This window comes from Myxocyprinus asiaticus, chromosome 41 (genome assembly GCF_019703515.2).
Source record: "Myxocyprinus asiaticus isolate MX2 ecotype Aquarium Trade chromosome 41, UBuf_Myxa_2, whole genome shotgun sequence".
Lineage (NCBI taxonomy): Eukaryota > Metazoa > Chordata > Actinopteri > Cypriniformes > Catostomidae > Myxocyprinus > Myxocyprinus asiaticus.
Window position 1 is genome coordinate 23100513 of NC_059384.1, and position 25061 is coordinate 23125573.

Consider the following 25061-nt stretch of genomic DNA (forward strand, 5'->3'; position numbering starts at 1 on the left):
CTTCTTTCACATTGTCATCATGGGGTATTGTTTGTAGAATTTTGAGGAAAATAATGAATTTAATCCATTTTGGAATAAGGCTGTAACATAACAAAATGTGGAAAAAGTGAAGCGCTGTGAATACTTTCCGGATGCACTGTATGCTTTAATTTCAATTGTTAAAATTGTAAAAGAAAATAAAAATAATAATAATAAATTAAATTGTTCAAAGACAGGTATTTTTTCTGTCCATTTAAATGTATATGATAACGAGCCATAATAACAATTAAATCACATATAAATATTTTTTATTTTTATCAACTGAGATCCATCAGTTCGGGTTCGAGACGGTCAGACGACGAAACCAGTTTCATGAGTTTAGTGGCATCTAGTGTCCATACACTGTAAGTACACCCAGATGCACACTTACTAGGACCAAAGTGCTTAAAATAAAAAATGTAATACAATAAATAAATAAATAAAATGCATTACTATCTTAACAAATGTAAGTAAATAAATAATTATATAATGATATTTTGTTATAAAACATATTTTTGTAATATTCCTCTAATATACAAGAATTATTAATATAAGCATTTCATAATATCCCCTTTCATCAAACTTTGAGTATGTTTTAATGTTTATTTTTATCATTCAAAATATTAGTACTTCCAATTACCTTCCACAGGCTTCGTTTAAGCGAGAATAGTCATAACTGAATACAAAAAAAACCCTTTCTAGTTATTTTGAGGATATAAAGATGTTAATATGCGTAATGAATTATTGTTATTTTTCTAACTATTACTGCTATTTTATTGTTATTCGTAAAATATATTTTTCTGCGGTTCGTGTGTTAAACTCAATTGAATACATGCAGTGACAATGACGACCAGCAGGTGGCGATATGATCTTGCCGATGCGCTCAGAAGTGACCAGAAGAAGAAAACACACTCATATGCATTCTGAAGCCGTCAGTCACGTGACAATGTGGATGTGATCATGGTTGATGGACCTAGTCAAAGGCCGAAACAAGCAGCTTTTACTCCCCGGATACCTCTTACGTTTACGTTACACGTAGTGGAATTAATTGTAGGGACTCGTGGATTGGAAACATCATGTCGTGGTTAAAATCAGTGTCATCCAGCGAAGATGTCTTCGAAGAGGATGTGGATGACATTAGTCTTCAAAACAAAGAATGGAATTACAACATGGAAAAACGCGCAAAGGTATGTGAAGGTATTTTATCAACATGATTGTATTGAAATATTTATAGTTTTATTTGCGTTTCAGTCGTATTTTCAATCTAAATGATTGTCCAATGGCATTGTGAGGCTCTTTAAAAGCCACCAGTGAAATACAAAAAGAGTTAACAGTCAGGGGTGAAATGCACAGTGTGTAAAGCAAGTGAAAGCAGCGCAGTCTAGAAACGACTGCCATGTGGTTTTCTGTCAGGATGGTTTCAGAGATGGAAGTGATGCAGGGAAACAAGCCTCACTGCAGGTTGGTTTCAACACGGGATACAGAGAAGGAGCCCAAAAAATGAGAGTCATCGGTCAACTTAAAGGAATCATGAGGTAAGCAGCTGCATTAGCCTTAATTATCATCATTTTACACTTTTTATTTCTATAGTTGTCTAGATTAGGCTATATATGGGGATATTTTGTGGGTGTGCAGCTTATATTTATGGTCTTTTCATACATCAATAATAAAATTATGCTGTACAATTCATGGACAGAGCACAAGGACATAGGTCTTTTCCATACTTACTATTTATGTTAATAAACTGATATACAATGGCCCAAAAAAAGTATTTGGACACTTTATTGGTTGCAAAACTTTAGTGGAATATATCCATAGTTATATGCACGATGTGATGAACTGCACCTTTGGTTACTCTGTTAGGACACCTGTGTGAACTTGAGGAGAACTGACGTGGTATGTCCATTAAAAACTAATTAAGAAACCAGATGGTTAAAAGCAATTGCAAAAAATGCAGTATAAAAGAGAAGTTAGTTCTGAGAAACATTTTGCATCATTTGTTTGCAGATGCCGCTTGGTTTAGTATCTTGTGATCTAATTAATACAATGACATTTGGACTTTTTTTATGTGTGGCTTAAAGGAATATTCCTGGTTCAATACAAGTTAAGCTCAATCGACAGCATTTGTGGCATAATGTTGATTAACACAAAAAATGCAAAAATCGAAGTTACAGTGAGGCACTTATAATGGAAGTGAATTGGGGCTCATTTTTGGAGCATTTAAAGCCAGAAATGTGAATCTTATCATTTTATAAAAGCATTTCCATTAATTCTTCTGTTTAAACTCATGTATTATTTGACCTGTAAAGTTGTTAAATCATCAGTTTTACAGACATATTAGGGGTTTCTTGGCATTACATCGTCATGGAAACAAAGTTGTATAATTGGATATAACTTTCCACAAAAAAGGTTAGTAAGTGATTTTATCACACTAAAATCATGTTAACACGCATACTGTTTACGTCTTGTGTCTATACTTTTGAAACAGTGAGTATTTCAATGTTTACAGATTGGCCCCATTCACTTCCATTGTAAGTGCCTCTCTGGAACTTAGATTTTATTTTATTTTTTTAAAAGAAAACGAGAGACGAGTTGAAAAAAATGTTTGTGGTAATCAATATCATCCCACAAATGCTGTCGATTGAGCTTAACTTGTATTGAACCTGGAATATTCCTTTAAGTATCCAAATATTTAATGGGGACACCAATGTTAAACCTCTTCTTTCCTGTCTTTACTGTACATCCCTCCTGTTGTGTCTGACTATAACCAAGTTCATTGTCTTATCTTTTTGCAGTGCTGTGCGGTGCTGGTGTCAAGTTCAGCTGCCTGGAAGCCCAGCTTTAGCATCTGTTACTGATATGCTCCTGAGAGTGGAGATACATGAGGACAAACTAGTGGAGGCCATGAGAAAAGCCCAGGAAAGGTCTCCACCCAGTGTGGCTGAGATGGTGGATGACATGGAGGACCTAAACGTCAAGCAAAGTGACCGGGGTGCAGAGTCTGGCTGCTGCAATAAGGATGGGGACTGTTCTGGGAGAGATGGAGCGAATGAGCGCTGCAGTAACATCAAAGACACGAGTGAAGACTCATCAAGGAGTTCTTTCTCTATAGGAGATAATTTTGAACAGCTGCTGAAGAGTTGCTTGGACTTAGTTACAGAATTAGGGCTGCCCGAAGAGCTAAAACTTCATATTCAGCAGCTCACAGACACATGAAGTGGATTAGGGCCTGTTTGTGGTGATCATTGCCTCAAAATATGGGTGTCTGATTAACATCCTGTTTGGGCAGGAAATAGGCTACAAGCAAATTTTTGGAAAGAAAATAGACTGTTTATTAGTTGACCTAAATAGATTGAAAACTGGGGTGCGATTTTGTTTTTATTTCACTGCTGTGATTCTGTTGAGTCGCTGGAATGGTAACGTAACATTTTACAATCTTTTGCTCCTCCATATAATATGAATCCAAATGCATTGTGAGAAGATTACCTGTTCACTGTTATGAAGTGATGTTGAAAAAAATACTCAAAACACTTAATTTCACTAAATAAAGGTTCATTTTTCAGAATTTAAGTCATTGATTTGCCATATACTGTACTTTTGTGATTGTACAATAACTTATCGTATGTATTAACACCATTGTACATAAAGAGTTGCTGCAAATAAAGCTATTTATCCAAAAACTTATCTTAAGTAATTATTAGCTAATTTGTTTAATGCTACTTATCTAAAGTTACGAATTCATAAAGTTATAAAAGTTACTTAAACTTGGAGTATAGTTCAGATATTGTGTAATTAGATACACACTAATCCTTAAACAGTTGTAGAGTACAATGGGGCTAAAGTCACACCTTAAGTTTCTTTTTTTGGTCACAAAGTGTATCAAGATTAAAAAAATATTTGTATTTAATATTGATGGAGCAACATCCTTTGTGTGAAAACAAATAATAACAGAAGGTTGTTTTGATTAAAATTACTTTTTCTAAAAAAGGTGGTAATGAAACTGTGGTAATATTGTGTAATATAGGGGACAACTGTTACAGGGCAAAATTTGTCAACTTATGCAAACACTTTTGAGACAGCAAGATGCTTTTTTGAGTAACAAATTAAGATGATACTTTTTCAAAACAACCATTGTTAATTTCAATCACATTTGGCATTGCATTACATCTCAAATATTCGATAAACAATTAATCTCCATTGTGATTGAATCAGTCAATGTGAGCCCACATTGAACAGTTTTCATAACAAATCTATTGGCCCCACTTAAGAAAAGCAATTGTTTTATGGGGGCCTTTAGCCCCTGAAGTAGGGGGCCTTTTTACCCTAAATATCAGTTTACTTTGACATGAGGGGTGTGAATGCAGTATTCAATATCAAGGCAGTTACTGAGATTCAAGCGAGTATTATTCGGCTGGTCATGTGATCCTAACATGGAAGCCCCATGAGGGGACCCTCTCCATGTAGAATAAAACAGCTTTTCTTTAAGTTTTGATATGACCAGAGCCTTCATCTCATGTGAGTGCTTATGATTTTATACATGTTTCAAAATGACAATTCATTTCGGAAAAAATAACTGAGTGCCCCTTTAAAAATGAAACCTGTTAAAGCAATCCTCTCCAGTCTTAATTTAGACAGGCTGTGTTTATGCAACTCCAAAGTAGTTGTGTACTGTGTATAAGAGATGTGAAGACCTTAGAATCAGATTTCACTGCATTCCTTTATATGCCATAACCCTATTCAAGTGTTAAAACGCGAATGTTCTCAGTCTTGACTTTCTTTTTGGTTCATTTCAGTGTTAAAACGATATTATCAGTCCAAGAAACTGTGAATTTCACAGTGTTTATTAAGGGAGATATTCATAGGCGGAAAGTGAAACTAGTCATGAATACACGCCAAACTTCCTGAAGGCGAAAATGGTGGTCTGTCTTGACAAGCAAATGGGAAATTGTCCACTTTTAGGTAGGGAAGATGACATTTAAGCATTTTAACATTAATGCGGCACAAATGTATTGATAGCCGACAGAGTATCGGTTTATCTGACAGATTCATGAGGTGATGTTTGCTGTCGTTCTTAGTCTCTTATTAAATATCGTCGAGCGTGGAAGTGTCAGTTAAATACATTAGGCTTTGAAGAACTGACATTTAACTCTGTGTATTGAGTAAGAGAATAATACTTTGAATTCACGTTAAAAGTAAGAGTGCAACAGTATCTGCAGTAAACAATGTCGTCATTCTGTGCTGTGAACACTTGTGCCATGCGCTGTAAAACCCCCTCAGTAACCATGTGTGTAATTATGTACAAATACGCTAAAACTGATGAAAGTATTAAACATAAAAGAGAAGTATTAAACATGTCAAATTAAAAGGAAACTGAAATAGCATGAACGTCTCCTTGAAACTGATGGTCATGCATAATTTCAGCTTGAATCTCCGGTTTACCTGGTCTTTGAAATGTTGAAAATGGATGTAGGCTACTAGGTTTTAAAAAGTAATCTTATCCATCTAAAAATCTAAATATGTGTAAAGTGCATTTTTATATTTCGTGTCATTCAGGCATGAGTGGCTGGAGCAGGGCAGGTTGGCAGTAGCACGATATGCACAACAACTGTTATAAATGAACGTAACTACTATAACGAACTTGTCTTATCTTTTTACCTAATAACATGATCTCTTTCATTCTCTCTTAGTTCGGCTGTTTTAATTTATAATCAATCAAATAAAAGAAATGACATTGAAAAAAGTCCCTTATAAAACTTTACCATGGTAACTGTAGTTTTACTGTAAAATCTCAATAAATTAATATGACACTTCCTTTAAACAGACCGGACACTTTCAGGTGTCTCAAACGCGTTTTAAAGGTTGACGCTCGTTTTAACTTGACAAGGCGTCTAAAAAACGCGGTGCTCCTGCACTAGACGAGACGCTAACAGCAAGACACCACGCAATGGTCAAAGACGTCCGTCTAGCTCGTGTTTGAATTGAAAAACAGCGTAGTGGAATAATGCATTCGGTGTGAACGACCCCTAAGGATCTATTTAGAATCTTGCTGTCATGTTGTTTTGTTTATTAATAAAGGGTGAAAAAAAAAAAAAAAAAAAAAAACAGCTTAAGCTGGAAGCTGTGTTTTTGGAGACCAGCTTGGACCAGCTACTAGCTGGTCATTCCAGCTTAAACTGGTCAAGCTGGTTTTTGGGAAATGGTAGCTAGTCAACCAGCTCGTGACTAGCTTGAACCAGCTAATGACCAGCTTTGACCAGCTTACAACCAGCTTGGACCAGTTTATGACCAGCTCATGACCAGCTTGGACTGGCTTATGACCAGCTCATGACCAGTTTATGACCAGCTTGAACCAGCTAATGACCAGCTTTGACCAGTTTATGACCAGCTTGGACCAGCTCATGATCAGTTTATGACCAGCTTGGACAAGTTTATGACCAGATTATGACCAGCTCATGACCAGCTTGGACCAGTTTGTGACCAGCTCATGACCAGCTTGGAACAGCTAATGACCAGCTTGGACCAGCTTATGACCAGCTTGGACCAGCTTATGACCAGCTTATGACCAGCTTGGACCAGCTAATGACCAGCTTCGACCAATTTATGACCAGCTTGGACCAGCTCATGACCAGCTTATGACCAGCTCATGACCAGTTTGGACCAGCTTATGACCAGCTCATGACCAGCTTGGAACAGCTAATGACCAGCTTGGACCAGCTTATGACCAGCTTGGACCAGCTTATGACCAGCTCATGACCAGCTTGGACCAGTTTATGACCAGCTTCGACCAGTTTATGACCAGCTTGGACCAGCTACCATGTTCCAAAATACAACTACCAGCTTAAGCTGGTTTTTCCACTGGTATATTTGCCAGTTGTTTCGTCAGAGTTGGCTAAACCAAGACAACACAGTTTACTGTAATAATAACTGTAGTAACAAAAGTATTTCACTGGAAACAATAGTTACCATGGTACTTTTTAAAGGGGTGATCCAACTTCATTTCCCCCTAAAAATGTTGACTTCTGATTCTTGAATTATTTTTATGTAATATTAATGAGGTGTTTTGTCTTTGTTTTTTAATCAGCAGGTGTGAACAGATGACCAGTGACTCAGTGCAGTTTACGGTCAGCTCCTGCAGCTGGACTACTCTTACAAATAATCGTTATTTACAGACACTGCTTAAATGTATTGGTACGGGACACACAGGATCTTATCTGAGGAAATAATATTCATATATGGCAAGCTCTCTGGAAGTGGAAACCGCTTGCTCTAGGTAACTGGACATACTTAATTCTGAACTTAAACTTAAAAGAACTTAAACCCAGAAAGGTGGATTTCTGAGGAGGTGTCACCCTATCCTGTGACAACATGGGGAACAGTTTTGACTGTTGTGGACAAAAAAGCCCATGTGAACACACTGAGGATGAGACTAAAGGTTTATTACACAACTCTGAATCAAAGACATCAACCAAAGCCGGAACAGATGCAGGCACCAGTCAAAGCTCAGAAGAGGAGGAAAGGTAATGTAAAGCATTGCGTTTTTGACCTACTTATTTGCAGTGTTTGGTTCATTTTAACTGTAACAATCTTCCATTCTTGAGAGGGTTTTTTTTGTTCTACACTCCCTGACATTCACTTATGTTAGTCAAGGTTTATTGGAGATGTTAACGTTTAGTTATACACAACCATACAGTACATCAAACTAGAAAAATCCTGTTTTCCATTATATGTTCCTTTTAACAGCTGCCTTAAGCATAAATGCATTTCAAATATCTCAACAGGCATAAAGAAGAAACAAAACCAGCACTGGAAGTTGTTGTAACCAAGCAGCCAAATCAAGAAGCTCAAACTCTTAAAGCACAGAGTTCTTACTCGACAACAATATCGATGTTACACACAGAAGTCTGTCATGCTGCTGAAGTTAATCACGAAGTCCCACCTGAAACAATAGAGGCACGAGCAGAGGCTGGGAGCTCAGCTATAGAAACGACAGAAACAAAGACTGAAGTCGTAAAGGAAATCCAAAACATTACACCTGAAGCCTCAGAGGTTCCTCAAGACTCAACTGAAGCACCTGCGAAGGCTGTTGCCTCACCATTGAAAGAGGAGCTTGATGATCTGCATGAGTCGCTTGAAAAAGTAGACATCGCAGCTGTGCCGATAGATGATACAGGTGTAACTGCAACAAGTCCTGACTCCACAGTTGCACCTGTTGAGGAGGTAGCTGTTGAGGAAACACCTGTTAAGGAGGCACCTGTTGTTCAGGTAGATGCTGAGAAGAACTCCTTTGAGCCAGAAACACATGTGGAGTTCTCAGCTGAGGAGAAAATGATCCAAACTGAGGAACTGAAAGACACCATGGATTTGAAACATGAAGAGGCTGGCCCAGCTCTTAATGACATGGATATTTCAGCAGTAGAGAATAGCAGCGCAGAACCTGACTCATGCATTTTAGGTCAGGCAAATGAGTTGGATGTTACTGAGAAAAGTGTAACTGATGTGACCACTGAAGAAGAGCCCGCTAAGGAGGCAACAGCTGAAGTGGAAGAGAAACCTTTAGGGGATACCTGTTCTGAAATGTCAGAATTGAAGCAAGAAAACCTAGAATTCTCTGAATCTCAGGAACATTCACAGGAAGTTTCCTCCACATTGGTGGATATCACTAATGGATTCTCTTCTGGCATTGAGAATGGTGTAGTGGAGGACTTTAGCCTTCTTAAAAGTGAGAATGAATTCATTGCTGATGTCACCGTTGTGGAAGGGGTGACTCAAAAATATGATACAGACCAGAAACTGAGTGAGGAGCCCTTAGATGTTGAGATTGAGGAAAAACTGTCATCTAAAACCTCTGCAACCTCTACATATATTGACAGGTAATTAAAAAAATAAAAATATAGTTAAGGAAATGTTGACAACATGGCTTTCTGGAATGCATGATTCTGATTGGCCAATCATGCATTGATGGCCGGATAATGTACTAATGCTGGTCATTATCACAAAATAAACCACTCTGTCTCATGCAGGGTTCCTGATAACTCTTTTAGGCTTTATTCTTATTAGGTTTGGGAACCGAGAAACGTTTCTTGTTCAGAAACGATTACATATTTGTAATTAAAAATATCATCCCGAAACCGTTTGATTTTCATGACTTTTGGTTCACAGCAACAACAAAACAAATAATTTTTAAATCAGTATTTTTGGTTTGTTTTCCAGTTAAAATATCGAAATATTCTTAAAACAAGATACATTTATTTGACAAGCAAAATGGCATAAGATATTTTGTCTTGTTTTCAGATAAATCTAACAAAATTTAGTGAGGTTTATGCTTAAACAAGAAAAAACGATTTGCCAATAGGGTAAGAATTTAATTCAAAGGGAAAAAAAGTTTATTCTAACCACATTGGCAGATTTATTTCTTGTTTTAAGCATAAAGTTTACAACTTTTTGTCAGATTTATTTTGCCTTACTTACAACATGTTATCTTCGCATGTCTTCAGCAATCATTGTTTAAAATTTCAGTTTTCCAGATGTCAGTCTTTATGAATTCTCATGAGACTTGCTTTGGTTGCTAAATATTATTAACTAAAAATTCTGCAGGCTCTCGGGGCCAAATATATGCATTTTATGAAGATATTTTCCTAGAGATCTGGGATTGGTTGTCATCATCTTCATGGAAAATGTGCAGGTGTGGATTTTAACTTACTCTTTTTTTCTTTTACTAGCACTGTCAAGAAGGACTTACCTAAAGTAATAGATTTTGTGACAGACAAGAATGAAAAGGTTACAGACCAGGTGAAAGAGGCCACAGAACCCAGTCAAAATGGCATTGACTCCACATGTGAGTCTGTGCCCTCAAGTCCCATTGAGAAAACCAGACACACTGAGCCAAGGAGGTTAGTGCTTGCTGCTATTCATTATTCTTACCACTAGATAGAGCAAAACACTCAGTTTAAAAGCTCAAGTTCATGTTCAAGTACTTAGTGGGGTGTTGCTATCACTTTGCCATGTCAACACATTAACAGTACAATCACACTTGTAATACTATTAGAATGATAAATTGACAAAAGGAGAAGTCTGTTAGACACAGCAAGCCAAACAAATGGAAATATAGTACAAAGACAAGGTTTAGTGTAACAACATTGTGTCAACATTAGTTACAATGGTCAGATTATTGTCTTTTATGAATGAATGAGTCACCATAGACGTAAACATTGTAAGTTGGATGTATTCATGCCATTGTCTGCTTTCTGTGAGTAATGCTATTTATGCTGTAATGTAACATTTTTACTGTGTTACATCTTGTGAGGCCTAAAGTTTGTTTGGATGTTTGTATAATTCCTCAAGACATTCCTTTCACTCAAACAGATTGTATTTGTAATTAAAGGAGATTATTATTACCTTTGGCATACATATGTACACTGAATATTACTTCTTTTTAGATATCGGCCTTAAGGTATCTGCTCATTTTCTTTAATCTTGTTTTATTTCACATTTACTTTTGTAACCCTGTTTTTAAAATTTGGGACACATCTGAATACAGTTTAACTCCCTGATTTGTGATTCGCTTTTAAATTCTTAAAATGCATACTATATATATATATATATATATATATATATATATATATATATATATATATATATATATATATATATACACTGGCACACCTTACATTCTAGCTGATCCCACAAAAGCTCAATGGGGTTAAGATCCATAACACTCTTTTCCAGTTATCTGTTGTACAATGTCTGTTTCTTTGCCCACTCTAACCTTTTCTTTTTGTTTTTCTGTTTCAAAAGTGGCTTTTTCTTTGCAATTCTTCCCATAAGGCCTGCACCCCTGAGTCTTCTTTTTACTGTTGTACATGAAACTGGTGTTGAGCGGGTAGAATTCAATGAAGCTGTTAGCTGAGGACATGTGAGGCGTCTATTTCTCAAACTAGAGACTCTGATGTACTTGTCCTCTTGTTTAGTTGTACATCTGGCCTTCCACATCTCTTTCTGTCCTTGTTAGAGCCAGTTGACCTTTGTATTTGAAGACTGTAGTGTACCCCTTTGTATGAAATCTTCAGTTTTTTGGCAGTTTCAAGCATTGTATAGCCTTCATTCCTTGAAACAAAGATTGACTGACGAGTTTCTAGAGAAAACTGTTTCTTTTTTGCCATTTTTGACCTAATATTGACCTTAAGACATGCCAGTCTATTGCATACTGTGGCAACTCAAACACAAACACAAAGACAATGTTAAGCTTCATTTAATGAACCAAATAGCTTTAAACTGTGTTTAATATAATGGCAAGTGATTTTCTAGTACCAGGTTAGCAATTTAGCATGATTACTCAAGGATAAGGTGTTGGAGTGATGGCTGCTGGAAATGGGGCCTGTCTAGATAAGATCAAAAATGACTTTTTTCAAACAGTGATGGTGCTGTTTTTTGCATCAATAATGTCCTGACTATACTTTGTGATCAGTTGAATGCCACTTTGGTGAATTAAAGTACAAATTTCCTTCCGAAACAGCAAAATCTGTACATTATTTCAAACTTTTGGCCGCCAGTGTGTGTGTGTGTGTATATATATACACACTACCGGTCAAAAGTTTTGAAACACTTACTCATTCTTTATTATAATTTCTTTTCACATTTTAGAATAATAGTAAAGTCATTAAAACTATGGAATAACATAAACGGAATTATGTTGTGACTAAACAAAATCCAAAATAAATCAAAACTGTGTTATATTTTAGCATCTTCAAAGTAGTCACCCTTTGCCTAGAATTTTCAGAAATGTACTCTTGACATTTTCTCAACCAACTTCTTGAGGTATCACCCTGGGATGCTTTTTAAACAGTATTGAAGGAGTTCCCATCTATATGCTGGGCTTTTATTGGCTGCTTTTCTTTATTATTTGGTCCAAGTCATCAATTTCAAAAACTTTTTTAAGTTAAATTTTAGATTTATAATGAAATAAATTAATATGGTGGCACAATTATATTTTTGTCTACAAAACTAATTTCAAACATTTAAGCATATGCCTTCAGATCAAAAGATTTTTAAGATCGTGAGAAACATTTCAGTCAAGTGTTTCAAAACTTTTGACCGGTGGTGTGTGTGTGTATATATATATATATATATATATATATATATATATATATATATATACAGTGGTGTGAAAAAGTGTTTGCCCCTTCCTGATTTCTTATTTTTTTGCATGTTTGTCACACTTAAATGTTTCAGATCATCAAACAAGTTTAAATATTAGTCAAAGATAACACAAGTAAACACAAAATGCAGTTTTTAAATGAAGGTTGTTATTATTAAGGGAAAACAAAATCCAAACCTACATGGCCCTGTATGAAAAAGTGTTTGCCCCACCTGTTAAAACATAACTTAACTGTGGTTTATCACACCTGAGTTCAATTTCTCTAGCCACACCCAGGCCTGATTACTGCCACACCTGTTCTCAATCAAGAAATCACTTAAATAGGACCTGCCTGACAAAGTGAAGTAGACCAAAAGATCTTCAAAAGCTAGACATCATGCCGAGATCCAAAGAAATTCAGGAACAAATGAGAAAGAAAGTAATTGAGATCTATCAGTCTGGAAAAGGTTATAAAGCCATTTCTAAAGCTTTGGGACTCCAGAGAACCACAGTGAGAGCCATTATCCACAAATGGCGAAAACATGGAACAGTGGTGAACCTTCCCAAGAGTGGCCGGCCGACCAAAATTACCCCAAGAGCGCAGCGACGACTCATCCAAGAGGTCACAAAAGACCCCACAACAACATCCAAAGAACTGCAGGCCTCACTTGCCTCAGTTAAGGTCAGTGTTCATGACTCCACCATAAGAAAGAGACTGGGCAAAAATGGCCTGCTTGGCAGAGTTCCAAGATGAAACCACTGCTGAGCAAAAAGAACATTAAGGCTCATCTCATTTTTGCCAGAAAACATCTTGATGATCCCCAAGATTTTTGGGAAAATACTCTGTGGACTGACGAGACAAAAGTTGAACTTTTTGGAAGGTGTGTGTCCCATTACATCTGGCGTAAAAGTAACACCGCATTTCAGAAAAAGAACACCATACCAACAGTAAAATATGGTGGTGGTATTGTGATGGTCTGGGGCTGTTTTGCAGCTTCAGGACCTGGAAGACTTGCTGTGATAAATGGAACCATGAATTCTGCTGTCTACCAAAAAATCCTGAAGGAGAATGTCCGGCCATCTGTTCGTGACCTCAAGCTGAAGCGAACTTGGGTTCTGCAGCAGGACAATGATCCAAAACACACCAGCAAGTCCACCTCTGAATGGCTGAAGAAAAACAAAATGAAGACTTTGGAGTGGCCTAGTCAAAGTCCTGACCTGAATCCTATTGAGATGCTGTGGCAGGACCTTAAAAAGTTTTCATGCTCGAAAACCCTCCAATGTGGCTGAATTACAACAATTCTGCAAAGATGAGAGGGCCAAAATTCCTCCACAGCGCTGTAAAAGACTCACTGCAAGTTATCGCAAACGCTTGATTGCAGTTGTTGCTGCTAAGGGTGGCCCAACCAGTTATTAGGTTTAGGGGGCAATCACTTATTCACACAGGGCCATTTTGTTTTCCCTTAATAATAACAACCTTCATTTAAAAACTGCATTTTGTGTTTACTTGTGTTATCTTTGACTAATATTTAAACTTGTTTGATGATCTGAAACATTTAAGTGTGACAAACATGCAAAAAAATAAGAAATCAGGAAGGGGGCAAACACTTTTTCACACCACTGTATATATATATATATATATATATAATTATTTCAAATGAATGATTGCACATACAACAAGAAAATGTAATTAAAAATATGCCAGAATGGCATGGGTTGTAAAGCTAGCTTTAACTATCACTCAAAAAGGGCTTGATAGATCAAAATATTTATTGATCATTTTTCTTGTAATAGCTTTGGAAACAAGGTAGAATGATTGATCTTAAGGAATACAGTGAGCCCTATAATTTGGTACACACATTTCATGTGTTCAAAACTTCTTTTCATATTATGTTAATTTTATGCTAGATAATAATTAACATGTCTAGTAGTTATCAATACAAAGATGTAATTTGTGCCTCCAATGCTTTAAAAAAGTACCAAAACTTTACCCTATTCTTGGAGAGTGCCCAATAACCACAGCAACCCTCTCCCATTACAGTGATTTTGTTGCTGTTGAAGACACTGTAGAGGTCAAAGCTGATGTTATTGCGCTAAGCGAGACAAAATCACTGGAGGAAGTCGTACAAGAAGGTGAAGAAACCAGACCTCAGCAAACAGAAGAGGAAAAGGAAAAGCAGGAAGAGGAAACTTTTGTTGCCCAGGAAAATGAAGGAAAAGAAGACACAGAAAGCTCTAAGACCCAAAAAGCAGAGGTCATTTACAGCAGTCATAAAGTGGAGTTGATACCTATGAGGGAGACAGATGTGAGCGTGGAAGAAGTAGTGGACGATGAGTATGTGTCACTCTTTCACTTCAGTTATATTATTAGTTTGGAAGGAAGGGAAGTAGACTATAGCAAACCATACAAAATAACAGATCTGGACACAAGAAGCTCACAAAGATATTGTTAATTTGGCAAATTAACGGACAAGTACAAATGCAGAAAGTGACATGTTTAAGCACTAAAGGACAAGAGGCTGTGCTATATTGGTAATATAGTCAGAGCTAATTACTAGAAAGCTAAAAGCTAGCCTTTGTTAGGTATGCAACACAGAATAGCACATGTAAATCTATTTAATATTAAATACATTCTTTTGACCACATAAAATTTATAACATTTTAAGGAGACAAACTTCATTAGAATGTTATCTTTTTAAGTCATTCTATTTTATAATGCCATCCTTCCGCTTAAAAATATAGTCCCTGACATGTAAGCTGAGGTTAATAGTTGGTCTCTATGGGTGCTGCGCAGTGATATACACCACAGATAGCACACGTACATCTTCAAGATATCTGTTTAAGAGCATCTGGAAAAAAATCTAATGTTTGTGTCTTAAAAAGAGCAGATTTACACATACTATATCTTAAATGTCCTTTTGACATCCAAAAGGAAATATCCTATTGACGTATTGCAGATGAGTGAACACTAATAAAAAAAACTGTAATGCTTTCCAGATGAAAACACACACATCAAATAGACGTCTGAGAGATGTACGTGTGCTGTCTGGGATTATCAGGTGTTTTGCTTCATAGCTGTGACTATATTGTGTATTTTAGCTCAGCTGGAACACTGTATTAACTAATCAGCATCCAGAACCAGAAATATCTATTTTATAATTGTGAACAAGGGAACTTCCCTTTATGTGAACAACTGATTTAAAAATAAACTGAAGGATCATGTCAAAACCTCTTTAGATCCAGTTAAGCCTGCCCAAAAATCATGAGTCATTATCATCTGGAAATTATTATTTGTACTTTAATTCAATAATTTTCCAACTAGACTTCGCATGACTGCTTGTCATAATGAACATTGTACAAAATGCATAATAGTTCCTCTTTATGTCATAGGAGTGCAGACCTGTATCTGGGAGCTGATGAGATAGAAATGGGGGCCAGTAAAGACAAGCCATCAAAACCACTGCTTGAGCTCACAAGTATTAGTAATTTAATTTGTTCATGTTACAGTTTGTTTCTCCCATAAAATCCCATTGAATGTACACTTGCATTCATCAGCCACTGACACCAGAGCCATACAATTGAAGACCCCATGAAATCTCTTGACAGGCATAGTTTTCTTTCCTGTGTGACATGTATACCATTGAAACAGGAGGTTTGGGTGGAACATATCGAAGGACCATTTTTTTAAATTTTTTTAATGGCCAATATGCTTTAGTTTACATCAAAGCCCTGAATCGTGATTTGCTAATTGCTAGTTAGAGGCATTTGGTATTGAGGGAGGGACATTCTTGTTCTAGGGAGCATTTGATTGGACAAAAATCTGAGTAGTGCAGTAGAGAAAGAGTTTTCCCAGTAGAGAAAGGCTATACATTTTAAATGTGAATTTCTGCTAAAAGTTGATAATATATGCATATATCAAATATATATATTAGTGCTGTCAGTCGATTAAAATTTGCAATAATGATTAATCATTAAATTTTTCGTAGTTAATCGCAATTTATCACAGATTTTGAAAGTGCTGATATTTGACTAAATATACTTCTTTTGCTGTCATAATGCATTTATTTCCTTCTTAGGAAAGACAACAAAACAATATGTAACAATATAATGCTTTATTAAAATTTTCCAAACAAAGTCTTCCACATTATAAAGATAGAAATGCACCTAAATAATTTAAGTTTACATTAAATGTTTCCCAATGTCTTAAGTGGGAGTTTGACTAATTGAAAGAACTAGTCCCCACATAAGTTGCAGTGCACATTAAATCTTTTAAATTCTCATCCTCCACAATATTAATCAGCCAGCAGACTGTGGCTATCCACTTTGCTACAGCAATCGTGATGCCTTGTTCATGATTCATGTCAGTGCATCATCACCAGTGTCAAGCACCGCTTTGAGCTCCAAATGAAAAGCGCATGCTGACAAAAACGTTTCATTCTGCGTTTTTGTGATAGACTTGCCATGCTTCTGTGGTAATTAAAATGTGCCTTACAGTTGAAGTCAGAAGTTTACATACACTTAGGTTGGAGTCATTAAAACTCATTTTTTAACCACTCCACAGATTTAATATTAGCAAACTATAGTTTTCGCAAGTCATTTAGGACATCTACTTTGTGCATGACACAAGTTATTTTGCCAACAATTGTTTACAGACAGATTGTTTCACTTTTAATTGACTATATCACAATTCCAGTGGGTCAGAAGTTTACATACACTAAGTTAACTGTGCCTTTAAGCAGCTTGGAAAATTCCAGAAAATTATGTCAAGCCTTTTGACAATTAGCTTCTGATAGGAGGTGTACTGAATTGGAGGTGTACCTGTGGATTTATTTTAAGGCCTACCTTCAAACTCAGTGCCTCTTTGCTTGACATCATGGGAAAAATCAAAAGAAATCAGCCAAGACCTCTGAAAAATAAAATGTGGACCTCCACAAGTCTGGTTCATCCTTGGGAGCAATTTCTAAATGCCTGAAGGTATCACGTTCATCTATACAAACAATAGTATGCAAGTATAAACACCATGGGACCACGCAGCCATCATACCACTCAGGAAGGAGACGCATTCTGTCTCCTAGAGATGAACGTAGTTTGGTGCGAAAAGTGTAAATCAATCCCAGAACAACAGCAAAGGACCTTGTGAAGATGCTGGAGGAAACAGGTAGACAAGTATCTATATCCACAGTAAAACAAGTCCTATATCGATATAACCTGAAAGGCTGCTCAGCAAGAAAGAAGCCATTGCTCCAAAACCGCCATTAAAAAGCCAGACTACAGTTTGCTAGTGCACATGGGGACAAAGATCTTACTTTTTGAAGAAATGTCCTCTGGTCTAATGAAACAAAAATTGAACTTTTTGGCCATAATGTCCATCATTATGTTTGGAGGAAAAAGGGTGAGGCTTACAAGCCGATGAACACCATCCCAACTGTGAAGCATGGGGGTGGCAGCATCATGTTGTAGGGGTGCTTTGCTGCAGGAGGGACTGGTGCACTTCACAAAATAGATGGCATTATGAGGAAGGAAATTTATGTGGATATATTGAAGCAACAGCTCAAGACATCAGCCAGGAAGTTAAAGCTCGGTCGCAAATGGGTCTTCCAAATGGACAATGACCCCAAGCATACCTCAAAAGTTGTGGCAAAATGGCTTAAGGACAACAAAGTCAAGGTATTGGAGTAGCCATCACAAAGCCCTGACCTCAGTCCGATAGCAGAACTGAAAAAGCGTGTGCGAGCAAGGAGGCCTACAAACCTGACTCAGCTACACCTGTTCTGTCTGGAGGAATGGGCCAAAATTCCAGCAACTTATTGTGAGAAGCTTGTGGAAGGCTACCCAAAACGTTTGACCCAAGTAAAAAAAATTAAAAGCAATGCTACCAAATGCTAACAAAGTGTATGTACATTTCTGACCCACTGGGAATGTGATAAAAGAGATAAAAGCTGAAATAAATCATTCTCTCTACTATTATTCTGACATTTCACATTCTTAAAATAAAGTAGTGATCCTAACTGACCTAAGACAGGGAATGTTTTCTATGATTAAATGTCAGGAATTGTGAAAAATGTTCAAACTCAAATGTTTAAATGTATTTGACTAAGGTATATGTAAACTTCTGACTTCGTACATATGCTGAAGAATGCTTGATTTCTGTCACAAGTTCCATCTAGTCTTGTTTTGTACAACAAATAGCATTAAGAGCTCTATTCCCCATCACTTTTTCACTGACACTGAATCACTGCTGTATGTGTTTGTGGTGTGCATCACAAAGTGTCCAGCCTTTCAGCCAGTGTTTATGCTGGTTTATGTTGTATTAACGCTAAATTCGTTTATCACGATTAAGAAAAATTAAAGCATTAAACTTTTCAAATGGATCGTCACAAAACTCAAAGTTTTCTTTTATGGGTCTTTAAAGAAACGTTTTGGAGATGATCAAAATGCTTTCTTTAATTGGGGCTGGAAAAGCAACTAAAACCTGTAAACGGATCCTTTACTTAATTGCAGAGTTGCACAGTTGTTAATTGTCATTCTCAATGGTCTGATTGTGGCTTACTAATCAACTCTGGGTGTCAGCTGAATGAATTTTGAGAATAAAGTTTTTCTGCTTCAATATCAGTTTCTCTCATGGTTTTTGTCATGCTGTCTTTCTCTTCTCATCTAGTTCCTGGTTTAGAGTCCAGATGTAGCTTAGCACAAGCTGTGGACATACTGGCCTACAGTGAGCAAGAATGGAAGGGCAACACAGCCAAGAGTGCTCTGATCAGAAAGGTGAGAGTAAATGCGTACCTTTTATTATAACAAATGCTGCATTGCAGGCAATGCATGTTAGAAAAGTATGCCTGTGCTAACTCTCTTTGAAAGACAGGCTGCTTGGTTTGATCTATTGTAGTGACATTCATTCATTTCTAAGTGTGGCTTAAGTGTCCAAATATTTGTGATGCAACTGTACTGAAAGTTGAACTCTAAATTCTAGATTCCCTAATGTGTCTGTTTCAGGGCTACAGTGAGATGTCTTCTAGCTTTAGCGCTCTGAGGCAAGTAAGAGGAGATAACTACTGTGCCCTACGAGCCACACTGTACCAGGTGCTGGTGACCAGCACAGAAATGCCCACCTGGCTGCAGGATGAAGGCTTTCTATTGGTGAGGATATCTTTATACTCTTATAGACCTAGTCAGGGTCGACTCCATATTTAATTTGACGCTTACTAAAATGTGGCTGTTAGAGATAAAATACAGTCTGTTCAATATACATACTGCTGTTTACATTAATATTGATTGTTCAGCAGATGAAACATTGAAAATTTCCAATGGACAAAAACTTATGGTTTGTACAAATTAGATGTCAATTGATTTTTTTTTTTACCATTTTTATACCACACATAAATTGTCCCTACTAACTGACAGATATCACTGAAACAGGTGTCCTGAAAAATCACAGCTGTCTCTTGGCCAGGCCTATGCTTTGTAAACAGCAAAAAAAGATTCAATGGAGCAGCCCACACTTTTTAGCCAGTCAGAAAACTAGCCAATCAGAAACATTATCTGTCTGTAAGTCATTATGCGTGTCTGACTGGCACGCTGGCTGACATGTCTTTGGAGTGAGAACATTTGGTTAAAGGGATGGGGGGATCTAATTTAGAAATATATTATTTTATATTTCCCTGGACAATCAAGCAACTTTGAAGCCACGTTTCTCAGTTTCAGTGCTGGCGTAGTTACTGCGTTTTGGTTTGGTAGGGCAGTGTACTTCTATCTCTCACAGCCTTTTTTTGTTTGTGTCAAATTAAGTATTATCTACCCTGACTAAGGTCTATATGGACTAACATTGTGTGTTATTCTGTACTTTTTAGCTTAATTTAACTATTGCTGATTGGTAATTTCAATAGTTGCCAGAGAGGATTGAAGCTCGGGAGCATCTGATTGGTGGATGGGTGTTTCCCCTAGAGTGCAACTTGGGAAGTGAAAAGCAGGATTCCGTAGAGAAGCTGAAATATTATCTGGAGCTCCTTAAAAAGAAGGTGAATCTCTTTTTTTCCATTATTTATTAAAGTAATATTATACAACACAGGAAACATCCATTTAGTGTTTGTCTATATGATAATATATGTATAAAAGTGCACAATATAATAATCTAATATAACATATATTTCACATAATACATTTTTACTCATCTCTCTCTGTAATGATTCTGATTGGTCAATCTCAGCATTCCATAGTACCATATTTTTGAATAATGATTGCTAAACAGTCATTTCTTTCTCACATAATACTTTTATTTAAACTCAGATCAATATTCCATGTCCATTCATTTGACAATAGTACTTATCACATTGAGTAAATTTCAATTTCCAAGCATTATTCATGTTTAATTTGAGAAAACTGGATGATCATAATCATTTCTGATATTAATTATTATCTTTTAATGTATTTGTATCTGTATGCATTCAGTGGCAGGCAGCAGCAGCTGCTGAGAGCCCTGAGGAGAAGCAGAGTGTGGTTGAGTGCGTGTTTCAAGGTGGTGTGGAAGAGTATGGTCTTCTGGAAGCACTCAAGTTTCTGATGCTGGCCAAAGCCATTGAGCTTCATCACAACATGGTGTCGGATCAAGAAGTGCCTGTGTTCTGCTGGCTCCTTTTTGCCCGCGACACATCAGAAAACCCACAAACCCTCCTGACCAATCACCTGAGCCAGATTGGCTTCTCCGGAGGGGTAGAACAGGTAAGTAAGACTCTGACAACTTCAATTGGCTTTAATGAATTTCAACAAGGAAAAGAATGAAGTGTATAAACATAAATATTTTAAGGAATATTCTGGGTTCAGTACAATCTACAGCATTTGTGGCATAATGTTACAGTGAGGGACTTCCAATGGAGGTGAATGTGGCCAATCTATAAACGTTAAAATAATCACTGTTTCAAAAGTATAGCCACAAGACATAAACAATATGTGTGTTACCGTGATTTTAGTGTGATAAAATCACTTACTAACCTTTTTTTGTGTAAAGTTATAAAACCCCCAGATGGCTGTAAAAATGACAAAAAATTACTTTACAGCAAAAATAATTTTAACAGATGAATTAAAATTATAAGCTTCACATTTCTGCCTTTAAATCCTCAAAGAATTGGCCCCATTCACTTCCATTAGACTTTTAAAAGTCCATTGTTTTTTTTTGTTTTTTTTTAAAGGAGGGATGAGTCAATACATTTTGTGCTAATCAACATTGTCACAAATGCTGTCGATTTAGCTTAACTTGTATTGAACCCGGAATATTCTTTTAAGATTATTAAATAAGGTGAGAAAATATATTATCTTTTACCTGTAACAATACAAAATTACCTATTGTGATTAAAAAAAATATATAAATCTGTATTTTTCATCATATTGCTGTTGTCAGTGTTGTATACAAGCAGTAAGGCCCTCATGTACTTTACAGTGATTTATAATATGGTAAACTAGGCCCTCCTCTTTGCATAATGTGTAACAACATCTCTTAACTATGGTTAAATCACTGTAAACCACAGCCTCTCATGGCGCATTGCTTTAATATATCATGCCAAAATACAATATGTCAAATGTACAGGTGCATCTCAATAAATTAGAATGTCGTGGAAAAGTTCATTTATTTCAGTAATTCAACTCAAATTGTGAAACTCGTGTATTAAATAAATTCAATGCACACAGACTGAAGTAGTTTAAGTCTTTGGTTCTTTTAATTGTGATGATTTTGGCTCACATTTAACAAAAACCCACCAATTCACTATCTCAAAAAATTAGAATATGGTGATATGCCAATCAGCTAATCAGCTCAAAACACCTGCAAAGGTTTCCTGAGCCTTCAAAATGGTCTCTCAGTTTGGTTCACTAGGCTACACAATCATGGGGAAGACTGCTGATCTGACAGTTGTCCAGAAGACAATCACTGACACCCTTCACAAGGAGGGTAAGCCACAAACATTCATTGCCAAAGAAGCTGGCTGTTCACAGAGTGCTGTATCCAAGCATGTTAACAGAAAGTTAACACAGCCTTATGAGGATTGTCAAGCAAAATCGATTCAAGAATTTGGGTGAACTTCACAAGGAATGGACTGAGGCTGGGGTCAAGGCATCAAGAACCACCACACACAGACGTGTCAAGGAATTTGGCTACAGTTGTCGTATTCCTCTTGTTAAGCCACTCCTGAACCACAGACAACGTCAGAGGCGTCTTACCTGGGCTTAAGGAGTAGAAGAACTGGACTGTTGCCCAGTGGTCCAAAGTCCTCTTTTCAGATGAGAGCAAGTTTTGTATTTCATTTGGAAACCAAGGTCCTAGAGTCTGGAGGAAGGGTGGAGAAGCTCATAGCCCAAGTTGCTTGAAGTCCAGTGTTAAGTTTCCACAGTCTGTGACGATTTGGGGTGCAATGTCATCTGCTGGTGTTGGTCCATTGTGTTTTTTGAAAACCAAAGTCACTGCACTCATTTACCAAGAAATTTTGGAGCACTTCATTCTTCCTTCTGCTGAAAGATGCTGATTTCATTTTCCAGCAGGATTTGGCACCTGCCCACACTGCCAAAAGCACCAAAAGTTGGTTAAATGACCATGGTGTTGGTGTGCTTGTCTGGCCAGCAAACTCACCAGACCTGAACCCCATAGAGAATCTATGGGGTATTGTCAAGAGGAAAATGAGAAACAAGAGACCAAAAAATGCCAAAAAATGCAGATGAGCTGAAGGCCACTGTCAAAGAAACCTGGGTTTCCATACCACCTCAGCAGTGCCACAAACTGATCACCTCCATGCCACGCCGAATTGAGGCAGTAATTAAAGCAAAAGGAGCCCCTACCAAGTATTGAGTACATATACAGTAAATGAACATACTTTCCAGAAGGCCAACAATTCACTAAAAATGTTTTTTTTATTGGTCTTATGATGTATTCTAATTTTTTGAGATGGTGAATTGGTGGGTTTTTGTTAAATGTGAGCCAAAATCATCACAATTAAAAGAACCAAAGACTTAAACTACTTCAGTCTGTGTGCACTGAATTTATTTAATACACGAGTTTCACAATTTGAGTTGAATTACTGAAATAAATGAACTTTTCCACGACATTCTAATTTATTGAGATGCACCTGTATGTGTTCTTTGTGCAATGCAGGTGGAGATGTTTCTATTGGGCTATGCCTTACAGCACACCATTCAAGCCTTCCGTCTGTACATGACAGACACAGAGGAGTTTGTCACACATTACCCAGATGACCACAAGCATAAGTGGCCCTGCGTTTGCATCGTGACAGAGGACGATCGCCATTACAACGTTCCGGTCAGGAGGACCGTTCAACACCAGCAAAGAGCCGATATCATGATGCCCTGATAACACAGACCTCATAGAACAAATCTGACCAACAAAAATGGCATGATGTTTTTGTTTTTGATGGTCTGTTGGTCTTTCAATGAATGGAAATGTTTAATGAAGGGAATGTACAACAATCCACTGAGATCATATAGAAAGCAGAAGTGCTCGGGTTTTTTTTTCCCCAAATGATTCAGCATATTGCACACTGCCTGTCAGGAAATGTTGTGATGCGAAAACTGGTGCAGACATGAAACAAACGTACTGCCTTTTTACTTCAACTGCAAGGTCTTATTTTGCACTGTTGAATACAAGTTGAAAGCTGTTCATTTTCTTTGTTGATGTTAAAGAATACTAAGAGTTTACAACAAGTTTAGAGGATACTGATTGAAAAGAATGTCAGTATATTCTGAGAATGGAAAGGGAATTGATATAGTCTACTGAAGTCCATTTGATGCAGATTCAGTCAAAGTTATATTGTTTTATAACATAAAACATGCCTAAAAAATGCCATGGGCAGTGGTTGTTGCATTTTTAACCAATGTTGAGACTGTCAGATATCTTGGGTCATTTTTAAGTATTGCTTAATGCCTTTTTTTTTTTCAAATGAGCGCATTTACATGCACAATAAACCGGCAATGCATGTGGCCATGCCTTAAATGCCTTTCCTTTATCGGTATAAGGTTATAAACAATTTAAGCAAAAAACAATCAACAGGTTGATTTTTGTCCATTACCTCCATTTCGCATTGCACGTAAACACGTTTACCAGTGTTTTTACCGGCTTATCCAATGTGTGCGAGTGTTGTGCGCATGCCTGTTTAAGTTTTGAAGTCAAAAGCATAGAATAACCCTATGATTTCAAATTTCATGTAAACACGGTTTTCTTGCATTGTCAGATTTTTTGAATAAGCTGATATTTGGTAGTTGTCAGCTTATTGGTGTGCATGTAAACACGCTCATTGTGAAAGAATCTGTTTCCCATACAGGTTTAACTGCCATGAAAGTTTTTTCTCTGTAGTTGTAACTGAATTTTTAAAAGTATAATTTGTAACTGAATATCAAATAAGGCTCTAAACAAAACATTGTCTTAACGTTTTACAATTAAAGCACTATTGGCTACATTAGGTAGACTTTTAAAGGAAGAATAACCTATATAAGTTTCCATCGTGTAATTTTAACAGTTAGTTTGTGATATACACTGCTCATTGAACTAAGCCTAAGTGATTTTTTTTTTCTTTCAAATTTTGCTCATTATGAAGTTCAGCAACAACTACTTGCACAACAAGCCAGTTTTTCTTGGTTTATTGTAATAAATTTTCATATTTATGACTGACAGGCTAACATTGACTAACACTGCCAAACATTCTGAAAAATGATACAGTATTGGTTACGTACGATGGTTATTTTTTAAGAACTAAAAGATCATTCTATTGTTTGAGGAAGTATGAATAAAGATTATTCTACGACTCAGTTGAGCCTCTCATTCTTAATATAATTATGAAAAAAACTGTATTGTGCATTTCAACATTTAAACAGGTTAATGCTTTTATGGTGCAATCATAAAAACATGTTTATGTGCTTA

The 25061-nt window shown here is 36.7% G+C and overlaps 2 protein-coding genes across 5 annotated transcripts; both read left to right on the forward strand.

The window, feature by feature from the left end:
* The first annotated feature begins 952 nt into the window (after positions 1-952).
* LOC127431790 (protein YAE1 homolog) lies at positions 953-3583 on the forward strand. Its single transcript, XM_051682338.1, has 3 exons — positions 953-1205; positions 1432-1553; positions 2814-3583. The coding sequence occupies exons 1-3, from the start codon at positions 1095-1097 to the stop codon at positions 3232-3234; spliced, it is 654 nt and encodes a 217-aa protein (XP_051538298.1). The 5' UTR covers positions 953-1094; the 3' UTR covers positions 3235-3583.
* Positions 1200-24945, forward strand: LOC127431769 (FK506-binding protein 5-like). Of its 4 annotated transcripts, none has more exons than XM_051682307.1 (11): positions 1200-1215; positions 7100-7535; positions 7797-8888; positions 9738-9908; positions 14193-14486; positions 15542-15627; positions 18810-18916; positions 19145-19288; positions 20035-20166; positions 20597-20866; positions 23283-24945. In XM_051682307.1, the coding sequence occupies exons 2-11, from the start codon at positions 7384-7386 to the stop codon at positions 23496-23498; spliced, it is 2664 nt and encodes an 887-aa protein (XP_051538267.1). In that variant the 5' UTR covers positions 1200-1215; positions 7100-7383; the 3' UTR covers positions 23499-24945. The 4 variants fall into 4 exon arrangements, with proteins under 4 accessions (XP_051538267.1, XP_051538268.1, XP_051538265.1 ...); XM_051682308.1 differs by lacking the exon at positions 1200-1215 and adding an exon at positions 4454-4533 and having other exon boundaries at positions 7103-7535; XM_051682305.1 differs by lacking the exon at positions 1200-1215 and adding an exon at positions 4695-4977.
* Positions 24946-25061: the final 116 nt, after the last annotated feature.